At 41.8% G+C, this 19,463-nt stretch overlaps 1 protein-coding gene across 1 annotated transcript in view; it reads left to right on the top strand.

The window, feature by feature from the left end:
* The window catches only part of bmp7b (bone morphogenetic protein 7b), a 120,723-nt gene that overhangs the window by 36,700 nt on the left and 64,560 nt on the right, over positions 1 to 19,463 (top strand). The window contains exon 2 of the mRNA XM_067446914.1: positions 16,888 to 17,080. Coding sequence (XP_067303015.1) covers positions 16,888 to 17,080 — 193 coding nt within the window. The remainder of the gene's footprint in view (positions 1 to 16,887; positions 17,081 to 19,463) is intronic.

The raw sequence follows: 19,463 nt of genomic DNA, 5'->3' as shown, positions 1-19,463 counted from the left end.
TTATTCCAATGGGTTTGTTCTGGTCACCACCCAGAAACAACATGATCTCTCAGACCAGTTTTTATCCAGACTTCTTACCCTGTCTTGAGGAATTTGGGGAGTTTGCACAACCCACAAAAAAGCTTCAGTTTAGCTTCGGCAGATGTGATAGACAGATGAGAAGACACTTTGTGCTGGAACTAAAGTAGCAGCAGATCTTTTCTTCTGGGTTGTGATGTACATCTGAGTGTAACGGATTATCAAAAAATAAAAATGTGGGATGAGGACTTGGTTCTGTGCATCAGTTGTTGAGTGGATTTTTAGATGTGATCGTTGCACTCAATGAACATTAGCTTGCAGAGGCGTGCTTTAAGTGGACTAAATGATTGGGGAATACGCCATGAGACTGTCGACAACGCCCAATATATATAAACCAATCAGGCACAACTTTATGAGCACTGACAGGTGAAGTGAACAAGTGATTATCTCTTCATCACGGCACCTGTTAGTGGGTGGGATATATTAGGCATCAAGTGAACATTTTGTCCTCAAAGTTGATGTGCTAGAAGCAGGAAAAATGGGCAAGCGTAAGGATTTAAGTGAGTTTGACAAGGGCCAAATTGTGACGGCTAGACGCCTGGGCCAGAGCATCTCCAAAACTGCAGCTCTTGTGGGCTGTTCCCGGTCTGCAGTGGTCAGTCTCTATCAAAAGTGCTCCAAGAGGAACAGTGGAGAACCGGCCACAGGGTCATGGGCGGCCAAGGCTCATTGATGCACGTGAGGAGCGAAGGCTGGCCCGTGTGGTCCGATCAAACAGACGAGCTACTGGAGCTCAAACTGCTCCAGAAGTTAATACTGGTTCTGATAGAAAGGTGTCAGAATACACAGAGCATCGCAGTTTGTTGCGTATGGGGCGGCATAGCCGCAGACCAGTCAGGGTGCCCGTGCTGACCCCTGACCCCGCCGAAAGCACCAACAGTGGCACGTGAGCATCAGATCTGGACCACAGAGCAATGGAAGAAGGAGGCCTGCTCTGAGGAATCACGTTTTCTTCTACATCACGTGGATGGCCGGGTGTGTGTGCGTCACTTACCTGGGGAACACATGGCCCCAGGATGCACTATGGGAAGAAGGCGAGCCGGCGGAGGCAGTGTGATGCTTTGGGCAATGTTCTGCTGGGAAACCTTGGGTCCTCCATCCATGTGGATGTTACTTTGACACGCTCCACCTACCTAAGCATTGCTGCAAACCATGTTCATCCTTTAATGGAAACGGTATTTCCTGTGGCTGTGGCTCTTTCAGCAGATAATGCTCCTGCCACAAAGCAAAAATGGTTCAGGAATGGTTTGAGGAGCACAACAATGAGTTTGAGGTGTTTACTTGGCCTCCAAATTCCCCAGATCTCAATCCAATCGAGCTTCTGTGGGATGTGCTGAACAAACAAGTCCGGACCATGGAGGCCCCACATCGCAACTTACAGGGCTTAAAGGATCTGCTGCTAACATCCTGGTGCCAGATACCACACCACACCTTCAGGGGTCTAGTGGAGTCCATACCTCAACAGATCAGGGCTGTTTTGTGAGCAAAATGGGGACCAACACAATATCGGGAAGATGTTATGCCTGATCGGTGTATACTATATATATATATAGTGTGCGCCTAGCGGCACAGAACAGAACTGCAAAACATTTTGAGTTGAGTTTAAGAAGCATTAGGAACAGTTCTTACAGTCCAATAATGGGATCAGCTTGAATCACTTTCAAATAAAATACATTTTTGTTACATGTTACTGCATATTCAACATGTCCTGCCCCAAGAGAAAATAAACAATGTTATGGGGTGTTTAAAAATAACGCAATCCAAAAGAGCATCACAGGACTTTTGTGAAAGAACAGAAGACTGCAGGAGGCTGGAGAGGAGGCTACTTCACATCTGCTCCACACAGTCGATAAAGCCCTCTTTAATGTGGAAGCCTTGACAGAGAGATTAAGGGCCTGCCGTGGCCCAAGCTCAGAGAGGCTGTGTCTGTCCACAGTGGGAGCGCACCTGCGGCGGGCCACGGGCTTGGGGAGCAGGCTGGATTTGGGCTTTTGAGGGCTTTATGGATGGGCGATGCACGCTTACTTGTGTCATCACTTCTGGCTGCTCTGAGCCTGGAGATCTTATTTATTGGTTACAGGGTGGAACAGAACAACTGCTGCAATCATTCACTCTCTCTCTCTTTCTTTCTCTCTCTCTCTGTGTGTGTGTGTGTGTCCACGTTTGCAGATGTTTTTTAGAATAGACTTGCCATGATGTATCTGTAGCCACGTGCCTTGTGTTTGTAGCCGTGTGCTGTTTTGAATATTTGTGTGTGTGTGTGTTTGTAACTGATATTTCCTACATTATGTGGACCAAATGTCCCACAAGGATAGTAATACTAGTAAATGTTGACCTAACTGAGGCATTTTTCAGTCTCCATGACGAAAACAACTTATAAAATATATTAATTGTTTTGAAAATCTAAAAATGCTGAATGTTTTTTTGTGGTGGGTATAGAATATACAGTTTGTACAGTATAAAAAGCATTACGTCTATGGGAAGTGTGTGTGTGTGTGTGTGTGTGTGTGTGTGTGTGTGTGTGTGTGTGTGTGTGTGTGTGTGTGTGTGTGTGTGTGTGTGTGTGTGTGTGTGTGTGTGTGTGTGTATGTGTGTGTGTGTGTGTGTGTGTGTGTGTGTGTGTGTGTGTGTGTGTGTGTGTGTGTGTGTGTGTGTGTGTGCTTGTGTGTGATCTCATTTGCTGTGAGGCCGCACATGTGCTCAGACAATGAAGCCAAATGAACTAGGGGAAAAATGTGAAGAGACTCTTATTAAATAGCTCAACTATGACACTCGTCTGGTCTTGCTCTGCTGATGCCATTGATGAACAGGTGGCCGTTTGAATCATTTGTTTCTGGTTTGGTCGAAAGCGTTCGGAACACTGTGTAATTTTGAAGATGTGGCCAAATTGCCCGTCACCTAGATTCCTGTTCTCAAAGGAAAATGAACAAACCTAGAGATGCACGAACACAGTAGATCTAAAAAGTATTTGGACAGTGTAGCAACACTAAAAATGAAGAGATGTCATTGCTTTAGATGACAAACTGTCTGTTCAAGTAGCATCAGAACCATATGATCATATTATCCAGCTAGTGTAAAGGGTTTTCTGGTGAATGTATGCAGTCAGTTCTCTCAGTTACCCCAAACATACACACGAGCAGAAGAAGCTTAAGCGGTGACTGTGGAATAATTAAAGCTCGGCATAATCAAGACGTCGTCAAGCTATGCCTTTGTTTTGAATAAGCGAAATCTAGCGGCGACAAATTACATATTGTGGCTTTAAATATATTATTTTAATGTATTTTTTTTGTGACAAAAAGCATTCTTTTGAAAGTATGCTGAAGTGTACTTTACATGTCTCCATGGTCATCTGTGCTCTGGTCTATATTATCAGGAGCCTGTGTGTTTGTTTTTCAAGCACATTCCTGTAGGTATGTTTTAATGGTTTAAGGGTGAAGCAATGACAGCTTAGTGCACGTCATCCATTAAAATCTGCAGAGAAATGGAAAAGCACTTAGCCCAAACTGTTTGATCTTCCCTGACAGAGAAAGAGTCAGGGAGAGAGGGAAACAGGAAGAGTGGTGTGTGTGAGACTGAGCAAGGCACAGAGATACAACTGTAAAAGAAGCGTTGCTTTGATACGCAATTGTGGTCCAAGTTAAGTGATGACTTCAGAAAGGAAGAAAGAAAAATCAGCATGCACCTGCCAAATTTGTAGCCTTGTCCATGTGCTCATTTTTGCATTTAAAAGACGTCTAATAACCACCCGAACACAGCCCTGATGTCTAGGCTAACAAAGCCAAATTTGGACTGTCAATGAAAATGTAATAGACGTTTAATCATAGCCCAAGAATAGGTTAGTTATCTAGAACATAACCATGTCAAAGAAAAAACAAAACAAAAACCGATGACTTTGCTTACAATAAAAATACTGGAAACTCTAAGCAGCTTTTTTCTACAGTAAGCCGACGTTATCTTCATCCACTGAAACCACAGTGGAGCGATGCAACAGCTTCATTTACTTTTTTAGATCTAAAGTCAATAGCATCTGCTCTTCAATATCTGGCTCTTCCTGCCTGTATCCCCTGTCCTCCAACCACTCGCCCAGGAGATTGCCATCCCTTCCACACTTTACTAAGGTTCAGCAGAGCCACGTTGAGGAAACCATCAAAAAAAATGAAGCCGTCCACCTGCACCTTGGATCCCATCCCGACTGTTCTGTTCAAGTCGTTCCCATTGTCAGCGCAATCATCACCCAGTTTGTTAATCGCTCTCTCAAAACTGGTCACGTCCCTCTTGCCCTTAAAGCTGCTGTCATCCGTCCTATACTTAAGAAATATACTTAAGAAACCAACCCTACACCCGGAGGCCCTGGCTAATTATAGACCGATCTCCAACCTCACCTTCCTGTCAAAGGTTCTAGAGAAGGAAGCTGCCTCTCAGCTCCACAACCTATTTTATATTTTTCAATCCGGCTTTAGCTCGGCCTACAGCACAGAAACAGCTCTGCTCAGGGGGAAAAATGACCTTCTTATGACAGCTGATTCAGGGTCACCATCACTGCTCATTCTTCTCGACCTAACATCGGCATTCGACACTGTGAACCATACCATCCTCCTGGACCAACACAGATGGACTATCTGGAGCAGCACTGCAGTGGTTTCAGTCCTACCTTTCTGACCTTCCGCAGGGGTCTGTTCTCGGCACAATCTTATTCATCCTCTACATGCTTCCCCTCGGTCCTGTCATCAGCAGGCATGGACTATACTTTCATTGTTATGCTGATGACACGCAACTTTATATCAAAACATGCCCACAAACCAGCCTCAGTCACAAACCTAGGGGTTCAGTTTGACCCCCAGCTGACCTTCAATGATCACATTAAACACATCCTCCTTCCACCACCTTCGAAACATTTCCACACTCCGTCCCTTCTTAACCTTTCCAGATGCAGAGAAACTTGTCCATGCCTTTGTCTCCACCAGGCTGGACTCCTGCAACGGACTCTTCAGTGGGATATCTGGCAGAAATATCCAGATGCTTCAATACATCCAGAACAGCACTGCCAGAGTCCTTATGAGAATCCGTAAATATGATCACAACTCCCATCCTACACTCATTGCACTGGCTTCCCGTTTCATCCCGAATCGACTACAAAATCCTCCTACTCGCACAGGAATGCATCACCGGACATGCACCTCCATATCTACAGGAACTCATCAGTCTGAAATCCTCCTGCACCCTCAGATCATCAGGCCACCTGCTTCTTCAAGTCCCCACCACCAGGCTTCGTACCATGGGGGATCGAGCTTTCTGCTCCGCTACACCACAACTTTTGGTAACCGCAGTGAGCTGAGAGCAGTACAGAGCCTAGTTTAAAGCAGACTTTTCTGTTCAGAAAGGCTTTTATGTGTTGATTGTTTTTATTATTCTATATCTCACAAGCTATTTTGGCAAAAATTACATGTAACCAAATTCAGTGTTATTTTGGCTAAAAAATGAGTTACTCATAGCCGGACTATATTGGGTCTATAGGTATTTAAGACATTGAAAGGACGGCTATTGCTTGCTGGGTTGAGCGAAGTGAATTCACATTTAGCTTGCAACATTTTCTAATTCCAGTTTCAAATGTTGGATCTGCTGCTTAGTGGTTAGCATTTGTGTTTCATCATATTAGGCTATGGTGCTCATACAAACGACGTGAGTTTGAATCTTGCTAGCAACCTTTCCTGTTGTTATCCCTCTTCTCACCATCATTTCCAATCCCCTCTAATATGATCTAAAGCTCTGTCTGAAAGTGGACCTTGAAGGCTAGAGTTTATGCTTTAAAGGGGTGGAGGTGGGGGGTAGTCTAATGTTATTTCATTCATTTTGACTTATTTACACTGTTAAAGAGTTCTCATGATAAACATGGCCCAAATGTAAAAAAATGTATTGCCCTTTAGGACATCATAAAGGGTGGAATGGCTTGTACGGCACTTCTCCCGGATAAACGCAGCCGTCGGCAGTGCTGCCATTTCATTTTTAGACCACAAAATCAACAATGTCACTAAAGAAGTGTAGCCTAGAAATCTAGCGGCAGCAAATCTAATCTGCCCGCGAGTGTCGTCTAGCAACTCTCAGTACCCTTCTGAGCTGTATTCCCCTCACTCTGGACGGCCCAATCACATCGTGTATAGAGTCGGTGGGCGGGGCCATAATGACGACGGCCGAGTTGCGCTTGTGTGCTTCTAGTAAACACAGAAACTGGCGAACGGCGATCTTTTGAATTGGCTTTGACTGCGATTCTGGAAGACTTGGAGTTAAGCTTTTCTCTGAGAAAAGAACAAAAAACACCTTCGTTGCTCTGGTTGGTTGTAGCGCTATCCTATCGTGTGCAGAGGGAGTTTGAAAGACAACCGTTTATCCGCCCCTCGGATTGAGCTGTCAATGGAGAGTTTCCAGACCAAACATCTTGATGTGGGTCTGGCTTGTCAGGCTAAAAGAAGTGTGTTTTGGTTATTTAGCTTCCAAATAACCCAGCTTTAAGGAAAAAGTGGATGCAGTTTGTTTTTCTGAAACAGCAAAGGAGTTCTGCCGGTGTGTGTGTGTGTGTGTGTGTGTGTATGTGTGTGTGTGTGTGTGTGAGCCTGTTTATGTGGTTTATGAGGACACAAATTTGTGTAACTACATGGTATTACACTGGTATTACACTATAAAGGTGGTTTATGAGGACATATCAAATGTCCTCATAATTCAAATGGCCTTAAAAACATACTAAATGATGTTTTTTTGAGAAAGTAAAAATGCAGCATGTTTCCTGTGATGGGTAGGTTTAGGGGTAGGGGCAGTGTAAGGGGAAAACCATTACGCCTATGGAGAGTCCCTGTAAACCACATAGACCAACATGTGTGTGTGTGTGTGTGTGTGTGTGTGTGTGTGTGTGTGTGTGTGTGTGTGTGTGTGTGTGTGTGTGTGTGTGTGTGTGTGTGTGTGTGTTGTCAATCAGTGGGTAAGTGCATATAATGTCAACAACAAGAACGTACAGTGAATCGAAAGTTATCCAGGGAAAATACCATGATGTATTTTGTACGAGTTTGGCTGTTTTCGTAAAGAATCAGTACAGCGTATCTGTATTTTATAAATATAATAAAACTAAAGACTCTTCAGAGATAAAGGATGCAATACTACTCTAGGTACTCAAGATTTACATAAGACTGGCAGAAATATGTTATGCATCCTTTAAAGTCAGATGAGGTTGATATTGCTTTGAAAGTGATTCTATTGATTTCTGTTATATACGATTGTCTGCTGGTGTGAATGCTAGTATATTTATCATTATAGTTATCTTTGTATTTATCGTTCTTGGTGTGAACGGGCCTTTAGAATCCATATCAGCAAGTGTTGAATGATAAAGTTAGTGCAGCTGTCAGGTGTGCATGATCTCTATTCAGGGTTTGTTTTCTCCTGGCTTTGAACCCATAGAAGTATTACATTATAAGAAAGAGCCATCTTTGTTCGAGAGGCTTTACTCCTGTAGAGGTCTAGGTGTCTCTGTTAGAGCCGTCGCTCTGTGCCAAGCGGGCACAGGTGGCCCTGGTGTTACGTCTGCCCTGCGAGGGGGGCACCCTGGGGGTTCAATGGAAGGGCAGCTCTGAATTAGAACGGTGTGTAAACAATTCCAGTCCTCTGAGAAGAGTGGGACAATGAGACACGGAATAACCCCTGCTAATCGTCACTGCTGGGTAACTGGATCCATGCGCGCTCTCCCTCTCCCGCTTTTACCTTACTCACAGTAGGGCCTTTGTGCTGTTTGCCGCCATTCTAAAGGCGGTATGAAAGGAGGATGAGGAAAGGTAGTGGATGGAGAGGGCAAAGGATGGGTAGAAAAGATAATGAAAGGATCTGGAGGAGGAGATGAGAGAAGATGAAGGGAGAAAGGGATGAAGAAAGTAACTGAGGATAAATGAGGTGAGCAGGTAATAAACCAATGCTTCATGAAAATGGGGGTCTGTTACAGTCATCAGGGAAAGGTAATGCTAAATGCTAATAATTACATGAAACCATAAAATAATGCATGAGTCAGCGAAAAAATACACCTTTTTTTGTTGTTGATTTCACAGGTTGTGTGAACTGAGATAACCCCTGATCTCTCCTTCTCTCTCGTTTGTTTTAACTTTTTATGTCAAAAGTTTTGAATTGTATTATAAAATAGCTACCTTTAATACATATTTAAAGAAAGGCATTATTATTATTTTAATTTTTTTAGTTTACATTGATTTGATAAATGGGTCAATATACAGTGACTTGAATACACCTTATATGATTATAATGTTTTTAATCTCTGATTTAAAATGAATGAGGTTGAAAAATGAAAGTGTTTCAGCGTTAGATACAGTGCATCCGGAAAGTATTCACAGAGCTTCATTTTTACACATTTTATGTTACAGCCTAATTCCAAAATGGATTAAAAATCGACCTTTTTTTCCTCAATTCTACAAACAATACCAACAATGACAACGCGAAAGAAGTTTGTTTGAAATTTGTGGAAATTTATTAAAAATAAAAAACAGAAAAATCTCTTGTACATAAGTATTCACAGCATTTGCCATGACACTCAAAATTGAGCTCAGGTGCTCCTGTTTCTACTGATCGTCCTTGAGATGTTTTTACAGCTTGATTGGAGTCCAAATGTGGTAAATTCAGTTGATTGGACATTATTTGGAAAGGCACACACCTGTCTATATAAGGTCCCACAGTTAACAGTGAATGGAAGCAGTTTGGAACCACCAAGACTCTTCCTAGAGGTGGCTGCCCGGCCAAACTGAGTGATTGGAGAGAAGGGCCTTAGTCAGGGAGGTGACCAAAAACTTGATGGTCACTCTGAAAGAGCTCCAGCGTTTCTCTGTGGAGAAAGGAGAACCAACCAGAAGAACAACCATCTCTGCAGTCCTCCACCAATCAGGCCTTTATGATAGAGTGGCCAGTTGGCACATGACAGCCTGCCTGGAGTCTGGATTCTCAGACCATGAGAAACAAAATGATCTGGTCTAATGAAACAAGGATTGACCTCTTTGGCCTCAATGGCAAGCGTCATGGTTGGAGGAAACTAGGCACCACTCATCACCTGGCCAATACCTTCCCTATAGTTAAGCATGGTGGTGGCAGCATCATGCTGTGGGGATATTTTTCAGCGGCAGTAACTGGGGGACTAGTCAGGATCGAGGGAAAGATGAATGCAGCAATGTACAGAGACATCCTTGATGAAAACCTGCTCCAGTGCGCTCTGGACCTCAGACTGGGGCAACGGTTCATTTTGACCCTAAGCACAAAGCCAAGATAACAAAGGAGTGGTTATGGGACAACTCTGCGAATGTCCTTGAGTAGCCCAGCCAGAGCCCAGACATGAATCCGATTTAACATTCCTGATGGAGCTTGAGCGTTCCTGCCAAGAAGAATAGGAGAAGCTGCCCAAAAATATGTGTGCCAAGCTTGTAGCATCATACTCACAAAAAAATAAATAAAAAAATTGAGGGTGCAATTGGTGTCGAAGACGCTTCAGCAAAGTATTTAGCAAAGGCTGTGAATACATGTGTACATGTGATTCTTTTCACTTTTTTTGTTATTTTTAATATCTCTTTCAAGATTTCAGACAAACTTCTTTCATGTTATCATTATGGGGTATTGTTTGTAGAATTGTGGAAAAAAATTATGAATTCAATCCATTTTGAAATAAGTTTGTAGAAGAACAAAATGTGGAAAAAGTGAAGCGCTGTGAATACTTTCTGGATGCACCGTATGTAACCTAGTTTCACGAGATGGGAGACTCAACATCATGGTGTTGATGCTATGAGAACATGCTCAGGCGTGACCAGTGTCTAAAGCATGTGTGTCACATGCAGTGCCTGTACTTATAAAAGGGCGGCTGCATTAGACATCATCAGCTTCATTGTCTGAAGGAGACAGGCAGGCATGCCCGAAGCATGGCAATGTGATAGAGTATATCGCAATAACCAACTATGCCATGCTCTAAAGCCCTATTCGGACTGGATTAGTTTAACATGGGGACATGGGGGTAAAGTCATTTTACCTCAGGACATCTGTAATATTAATGGCCAATTCGCACGGGATAAGACATCTCAGTAAAACTAGCAGAAGTGGGAGGAGTAACTCGCTTTACGCACCTCCTTGACGTCATGTGCGTATGACGTTACCGTTATAACGTGAGCAAACACACAACCTGAGCTGAGCGCCAGTCTGACCTCCGTCTCCAATATATATATGTGTTTTAATAAACAGTTAGGTCCAGTCTAACGATTCTGATTGGATTATGTTGGTAATTTCCTAGAGCTAAAATAAGTGTTGTGCCTCTAATAAGTGCTTTTGATCTTCTTTTTGCTTTAAATGATATGTGGAAAATACTGGAGATTTTCCACAGATTTGTCCCACCACCTACAACGCAACCGAAAGCTCCAAGCGCCTCCAAGGTTGCAAAATGCGCTTTTTATAAAACGTTTAAACAGGAAATTATGGAATTTTACCATACATTTTTACAGCAGGTCTATTCGAACGGGATTAGTATTACCCGAGGTCATTTTTCCAGACCTTTTTCCAGAAGGTTAAAGTCTCGGTAATCTTTACTGACATTGTCCGTAATGATTACCGAGATGGCACATTCGGACGGGACTAAAATCACAGAGAACCTCTGGTAATAATTACTTTACCCCCACGTCCCCATGTTAAACTAATGCAGTCCGAATAGGGCTTAAGAATCTCTGCTGCAGCTAAGTTGTGAACAGTGCACAACCATAGTGAGCAAGGCATAACAACTCCATGGTCGAGCAAGGAGTTGATCATCAACAATTCATTGCATCCTATGCAACTTATGCAACAGCCTTATTCCATGATAGACAGTGGCAACAGATGCTAGGAACAAACCTCAGAGCTCCATGCTCCAATACTTAACGTATCCCTTCTTTAGCAGAGGAACTCTAGCACAGGTAGACCGACTTCCGAAAGCAGTACAGGCACCGTCCTAGAGCTCACGATCAGAGCTGTCCAGGCAATTACATAACAAAGTCATCACTAGTAGTTCCAGTAGTATGCTTAGTCCATAGACCAAGCAAAAGCTGAAATCCAGAGTAGCCCTCTCTTGCCATTTCACCACATTAAGTGACCCTCACACAGCAGAGCAAACAACCCTACTCAATAATTGTAATTCAACTCTACACCTTACTTTCCCCTTAGAGTGGCTTCACAAAAAGGGGCACACAAGGCACATTTCAGCATGTCTAGTTTAAACTGCTGTACAGGGCAGCATACAAGGGGATGTTAGTAATGTGACACAGCCCATCCTCAGCTCTGCCAAACACATAGCAACCGTCTATTCACCTAAGAAGGCTGTTAAAGCAACCCATCCACAGGTGAGTGTAACACCATACATAAACCCAAACTAATAATTAGGTAGGGAGACAGAATAAGAAATTGGGATACTATGTTACCAGCCCATCCCATTTGTCAGCTCTACACCCTCGGAAAAGAAGATCTTTAAAGAATAGTTTTTCTTTTCTATTCACTGACTTGGGCAGCAGACTGAATTGAAGGATACTTTCCTGAAGTGATCTGCCTCTTAATGTTGATTCTCCACAGACCATCAGCGAAGTCACTGATCGAAATGTTTTTATTAGTCCACCCTAATCGTAAATAAAAGTATTTTTACAACTCAGCACGCCAGCGTGCCTCATACTACTGGAGGAGAGCAAAACTACACCATATTCCAGCTCTCAGCACCGTATATTATGAAGGAGCGTACTGACACAGAAAATATATTTCCAACTGTCTAGGCACTGTTTACAGACGCACTATACAGGCGACAGAGAGTGTGGGTAAGCACATAACTTCCTACTGCAAATGCTTCACCACAAGAGCCGAACACGCTCCATGCAAACGCTTGAAAATCAAGCAAGAATGAAAGCACATACATCACAACGAGCGCATCCAGCTCCCTCGAACGCGCTTAAGTTTTGAAACTTAAATGCACATACTGTACAAACAAAACAGCCCCAGGAGATTAAAACGCGAATGACCTCTAACGCAGATGCACTTTTATACGCATGTGCGCTCCATATGACGTCATAGCATTGCCATCGACCAATCAATATTGGTGTGTTTTATCCATGCTTCAGACACCGGCCACGCCTGGACACGTTCCTGTAGTGTCAACACCATGACGCAGAGTCAAGCTTCCTCAGAAGGAAACTTTATTTCTTGAAAATGTTCATGTTCAAAGTTGGCCAGCATGCAGAGAAATGCAGGAAAAAAATGAACACCAAACAGGATATGATATCCCCTTGAGGACCCCTGCAGACCCTCATGACTATGTCAAGGTCAAAAAATCTCTTGAAATATGAGGTCATTTTACCTTTATTGCACTCTAAAAAATGCTGGGTTAAAAACAACCCAAGTTGGGTTGAAACTGCACCGACCCAACAATTGGGTTGTTTTAACCCAATGGTTGAGTTGTTTTAACCCAGTGGTTGGGTTAAATGTTGCTTAAGACAACCCAATTGCTGGGTAAGAACAACTCAACCATTGGGTTAAAACAACCCAATTGTTGGGTCGGTGCAGTTTCAACCCAACTTGGGTTGTTTTTAACCCAGCATTTTTTAGAGTGTGGATGAGGCAATGCTACTTCAAGAAGAATGATGTCATGTGGCATGACATCAAAAAAATTAATAAAATGATAAACTTATAAAATATATTTTTATGATTTTTATTTATATTTTTTATGAATGAGGGTTAGTCAACAAACGGTTCTAGTGACGTCATTCCTGAAGGAAGTGCAGCGGTGTAGTCCAAACCGGCCGCTCACTGTAGGCTTTGAAAGGGAACTTCTGTTAAATAAAATATCTCGCTTGGCATTGAACTTTGAGCTTTATAATTTTACAGGTATTATTTATGCTCTAACAGCAACATTACACACTAACTTAAGTTTGAAAGATGGAATCGCGAAGAACGGGACCTTTAAAGATAAAGAAAATAACATCAATACAAGGACATTTCTAAGAACTAGACAAAATATGTCTTTATTATGAACAGTCCACAAATAATTTAATACTGTGTTGGGTTGCCACTTGATGTCCAATGTAAAACCACCAGTTGAGAACCAGCAGAGATCATAGACTCTGGGAATCAGTAAAGAGAGACATACAGCTTAATTTTCACACAGTTCAGTCTCTTCAGACCATGATTCACGGCTCTCAGTGGAGCTATGAGGATGACAGCTGCTCTCACTGGCTCCGATGCACTGACTGCAGAGTCAACAAGGCTTCTATTGTCTGTGTGTGTGCAGTACTCTCACACAGTGGTAAACGACAGAAGAGCAGCCAGAGAAAGAGCTAGCTTCAGTCCTTGACAGGGCTTATCAATCAATGAAAAGTGAGAGTCCGACACATTCACGACACGTTCTTCACGTGTCTTCTTATAGTTTATTTGAAATATTGCTTACCAGACTGAAACAAGGTTTATTTGTTTATCCATAAATAATGATTTAGTAAGATAATTCAAATGTAAATATGATCCATCAATCTTTTGCAGAACATTTTTGTTCATCTCTCTATTATCATTGTTTTGCATTGAAATATACTGTGTTTTGCCCCCACAATATTTTTTTTTATTGTGTCTTACTTATACATATTATTGGGAGATATAGAGTTTCAACTGATATTATTTATATGCATTTTATGCAAGTAATCTGCTATACAGTTATACATATCTCAATTATTTACATTCCTTAAAATTTCATATTGATTCATTTATTGATTAAGCTTCTGTCACGTCAGTTTGAAGTTATCCATTTTTGTAATGTTAAAAAAAAAACGAGATGAAGGCAAAGATGATTGTACACTGTCTGAAAAGGGGGCAAAAACTGTACCTTTAGGGCTAAACAGCTTGACCCCTTGTCCTCTTAAAAGGAAAACTTTGTACCTTCCTAAAGGTGCATTTTAGTACCTTAAGCCCTGTCCCAAATGGAACCCCAAACCCTCGCATTCTTCCTACACACTTTCGTGATGTGACGCCACTTTGACTGAAGGATAGAATTCTGCCGTGGAGTTCGCTTCAGTGTGAGCTCGGTGAAGTGTGCATCCAGGGTGCATATAGGCCGCAATGGGGGCGCTTTGAAAGGGTCTTTTAGATTCATGGAAACTCATGTGGCGATCCACAAGAGCACAAGAAGTGTGTCACTTGAGACAGGGCCATAGAGTAGGAATATACACTCACCTAAAGGATAATTAGGAGCACCTGTTCAATTTCTCATTAATGCAATTATCTAATCAGCCAATCACATCGCAGTTGCTTCAATGCATTTAGGGGTGTGGTCCTGGTCAAGACAATCTCCTGAACTCCAAACTGAATGTCAGAATGGGAAAGAAAGGTGATTTAAGCAATTTTGAGCATGGCATGGTTGTTGGTGCCAGACGGGCCGGTCTGAGTATTTCTCAATCTGCTCAGTTACTGGGATTTTCACACACAACCATTTCTAGGGTTTACAAAGAATGGCGTGAAAAGGGAAAAAATCCAGTATGCGGCAGTCCTGTGGGCGAAAATGCCTTATTGATGCTAGAGGTCAGAGGAAAATGGGCCGACTGATTCAAGCTGATAGAAGAGCAACTTTGACTGAAATAACCACTCGTTACATCCGAGGTATGCAGCAAAGCATTTGTGAAGCCACAACACACACAACCTGGAGGCGGATGGGCTACAACAGCAGAAGACCCCACCGGGTACCACTCATCTCCACTACAAATTGGAAAAAGAGGCTACAATTTGCACAAGCTCACCAAAATTGGACAGTTGAAGACTGGAAAAATGTTGCCTGGTCTGATGAGTCTCGATTTCTATTGAGACATTCAGATGTTAGAGTCAGGATTTGGTGTAAACAGAATGAGAACATGGATCCATCATGCCTTGTTACCACTATGCAGGCTGGTGGTGTAATGGTGTGGGGGATGTTTTCTTGGCACACTTTAGGCCCCTTAGTGCCGATTGGGCATCATTTAAATGCCACGCCCTACCTGAGCATTGTTTCTGACCATGTCCATCCCTTTATGACCACCATGTACCCATCCTCTGATGGCTACTTCCAGCAGGATAATGCACCATGTCACAAAGCTCGAATCATTTCAAATTGGTTTCTTGAACATGAGTTGACTGTACTAAAATGGCCCACACAGTCCCCAGATCTCAACCCAATAGAGCATCTTTGGGATGTGGTGGAACGGGAGCTTCGTGCCCTGGACGTGCATCCCACAAATCTTCATCAACTGCAAGATGCTATCCTATCATTATGGGCCAACATCTCTAAAGAATGCTTTCAGCACCTTGTTGAATCAATGCCACGTAGAATTAAGGCAGTTCTGGAGACGAAAGGGGGTCAAACACAGTATTAGTATGGGGTTCCTAATAATCCTTTAGGTGAGTGTATATCATAATGTTAGCCTTAAGGTACCGGGAATTTTAATGGGTAAGTAAGGTACAGAGGTCACTTTAAGGGTCCTACCCCAGTCACAGTGACAAGCTGTTTTACCCCTTAAGGTAAAATATTTGCTAATTGTTTTCTGAGAGTGTGTCTGTTTAACCGTTGAACCCCCAGTGGTTGCTTTCATACTGGCTTATACACTCTTAAAAATTCTGGGTAAAAAACAACCCAATGTTGGGTCAAATATGGACTAATCCAGCTATTGGGTTGTTTTAACCCAGAGATTGGGTTGTCTTAAGCAAATATTTAACCCAACTGCAGAATTAAAACAACCCAATCGCTGGGTTAAAACAACCCAATTGCTGTGTTAGTCCATATTTGACCCAACATTGGGTTAAAATAACCCAGCATTTTTTACAGTGTACATGTTTGTGTTCTGCCAGGGATTGGATATAACTGAGATGGGCAACTGGTTTTAATGAATGCAAGAAATTGGAATGCTATATATGGCCGCTCTGGTAAAATAAGTCCCACCTTCCAAATAAAAGAGCCAATCGGCAAAGTCATCACCTGGTCTTTACGTAAAACTTGCGTTCAGCCTTTGCTTTGCACTGCACATTCCATTGGCTGGACCAACCTAATATTTACAGTCGTTTTACGGGATACCGTATTTGAAGAAACAATGTTTATGATACTATTCATGTCAGATTTTATTGCTGATTTGAAATATATATTTCCACATTCAATTAGAAAGGTGCTGTAAAATATCTGTCTGATTGAACATTCCTCAAAACATCTTTCATCCAACGAAGGACGATCAGGTTTGCAAACACATGAGGTTACACATGAATAAATGATGACAAAACTTTCTTTTTGTGGTGGAAGAATATCTTTATTTCCACTTCCTTGGCTACCAAAGCACCCGAGGCTCAGTATCAGAATCTGCCCTCTTCACAAAAAAATATTCAGGCAGTTTTCACAATGGTAAAATGTAAACACAATTTGATTAGCCAGTTTTAATCAAGTCCCAAGCTCACAAAATGCCTTGTGAGAGAGTGTGAATGTGAGAAAGTCCAGATGATGGAGGAAATAATGGAAAAGATTAAGAGGGAAGGGGCTTGAGAGACATAAAGCTGTCTGCAGGACTATGTCTCAATCAGGGGCTCTGGAGAGTTCAAACATCTGTCTAGAAATGTGCTCTGTGTTTATCCATGAAAAACCAGAAAGGGGTGGCTTGACTTGCCTGCAGGCAGCAATAGCGCAAACGAAGGTGGCATTGGAGTTCAAGTGTAAAGAGTGTAAATTTCAAGCTAACCTTTCACTGCGCTGGACATGTTTGATATAAAATGGATGCATCTCTTTATCTTGTACAGTTGAACACGATAAGGAGTTTTTGCCCGTGAGGCGCCATCACAGAGAATTCCGATTTGACCTGTCCAAGATTCCCGAGGGCGAGGCGGTGACTGCTGCAGAGTTCCGGATCTACAAGGACTTTGTTCCAGAACGCTTTGACAACGAGACCTTCCTCATCAGCGTCTACCAGGTGCTGGAGGAACACTCAGACAGGTACATCTACATCATATACCTTGATGCAGCATTTATAAAAAAACAATCGCCAGTGTTTTTGATCATTTTCACGAAAATGTAATAGCCCATAGAATAATTACTTTTGTGAATATCTGAGCATGTAATATATCAACAGAAAAAAAAGGTTTCATTCTAGCTTCATGCATTGCTTTTTTTATCAACACTTGAATATGGGTACTTATATATGAATATGGGTTTCATCAAAAATTGACATTTTGAACAAAAAGCTAAGAAAATCACGTTTTTGTGAAAGACTACATCCAGATCAGATTCAGAGATGATGATCAAACACAGATGGAGGAGATCGAGACCATCAACACCTCTAATGCTTTACAGTCCTGTAGCTCATCCTGGGTCCACATTTCATTCACTAACATTAGATAGTTTTGATTTATATGCTGTTTAATGTTGATGATCACGCTATTTTGCATATGCATCTGCTGAAAAAATCTCATTTTTGTGAAAGACTACTGTGAAACCCGGAAAATTGTTTGGCTGGGAAGCGTTTTCTCACAAATAACAGAAAATTCTGTGTTTGGCTGGGAAGCGTTTTCTCACAAATAACAGAAAATTCTGTGTTTGGCTGGGAAGCGTTTTTTCACAAATAACAGAAAATTCTGTGTTTGGCTGGGAAGCGTTTTCTCACAAATAACAGAAAATTCTGTGTTTGGCTGGGAAGCGTTTTCTCACAAATAACGGAAAATTCTGTGTTTAACTGAGAAGCGTTTTTTCACAAATAACAGAAAATTCTGTGTTTGGCTGGGAAGCGTTTTCTCACAAATAACAGAAAATTCTGTGTTTGGCTGAGAAGCGTTTTCTCACAAATAACGGAAAATTCTGTGTTTGGCTGGGAAGGCATTTTCTCACAAATAACGGAAAATTCTGTGATTGGCTGGGAAGCGTTTTCTCACAAATAACAGAAAATTCTGTGTTTGGCTGGGAAGCGTTTTCTCACAAATAACGGAAAAATCTGTGTTTGGCTGGGAAGCATTTTCTCACAAATAACGGAAAATTCTGTGATTGGCTGGGAAGCGTTTTCTCACAAATAACAGAAAATTCTGTGTTTGGCTGGGAAGCGTTTTTTCACAAATAACAGAAAATTCTGTGTTTGGCTGGGAAGCGTTTTCTCACAAATAACAGAAAATTCTGTGTTTGGCTGGGAAGCGTTTTCTCACAAATAACGGAAAATTCTGTGTTTAACTGAGAAGCGTTTTTTCACAAATAACAGAAAATTCTGTGTTTGGCTGGGAAGCGTTTTCTCACAAATAACAGAAAATTCTGTGTTTGGCTGGGAAGCGTTTTCTCACAAATAACAGAAAATTCTGTGATTGGCTGGGAAGCGTTTTTTCACAAATAACAGAAAATTCTGTGTTTGGCTGGGAAGCGTTTTCTCACAAATAACAGAAAATTCTGTGATTGGCTGGGAAGCGTTTTTTCACAAATAACAGAAAATTCTGTTTTTGGCTGGGAAGCGTTTTCTCACAAATAACGGAAAAATCTGTGTTTGGCTGGGAAGCATTTTCTCACAAATAACGGAAAATTCTGTGTTTGGCTGGGAAGCATTTTCTCACAAATAACGGAAAATTCTGTGATTGGCTGGGAAGCGTTTTTTCACAAATAACAGAAAATTCTGTGTTTGGCTGGGAAGCGTTTTCTCACAAATAACGGAAAATTCTGTGTTTGGCTGGGAAGCGTTTTCTCACAAATAACGGAAAATTCTGTGATTGGCTGGGAAGCGTTTTTTCACAAATAACAGAAAATTCTGTGTTTGGCTGGGAAGCGTTTTCTCACAAATAACGGAAAATTCTGTGTTTGGCTGGGAAGCGTTTTCTCACAAATAACGGAAAATTCTGTGATTGGCTGGGAAGCGTTTTCTCACAAATAACAGAAAATTCTGTGTTTGGCTGGGAAGCGTTTTCTCACAAATAACGGAAAATTCAGTGTTTGGCTGGGAAGCGTTTTCTCACAAATAACAGAAAATTCTGTGTTTGGCTGGAAAAGAGTTAAGCGCTCCAAGCACAAAACACTCAGGCAAGCGAACACACATCTGTCGGACAGTACTGTATATTACTCTGAATCCTTGGGACAAACTCTCAAAATAATGTTCTTGTCAGTTTTGTTTCTGCCTATACATTTATTTCAAAACCCCTACTTTTGTAATGCCTCTTAGGCCATTCATCTAACCTTCATCAAATTTGAAACGGGAGAATAGGAAATTGGCAAAAATAAATTTGAGTCAAAAGAAGTGTTGAAAACTTAACGGCACTTAATGAAACTTTATACACATAAACAAAAGGACTTTGAGGACACACTCCAGATCATGCCAAAATTGCAGAACTGCTGCAACTGAAAAGCCTTAAAG

This window comes from Pseudorasbora parva, chromosome 6, assembly GCF_024679245.1.
Source record: "Pseudorasbora parva isolate DD20220531a chromosome 6, ASM2467924v1, whole genome shotgun sequence".
Taxonomy (NCBI): domain Eukaryota; kingdom Metazoa; phylum Chordata; class Actinopteri; order Cypriniformes; family Gobionidae; genus Pseudorasbora; species Pseudorasbora parva.
Note: the sequence above shows the minus strand (reverse complement) of the source record. Positions and strands in the feature narration are given on the sequence as shown.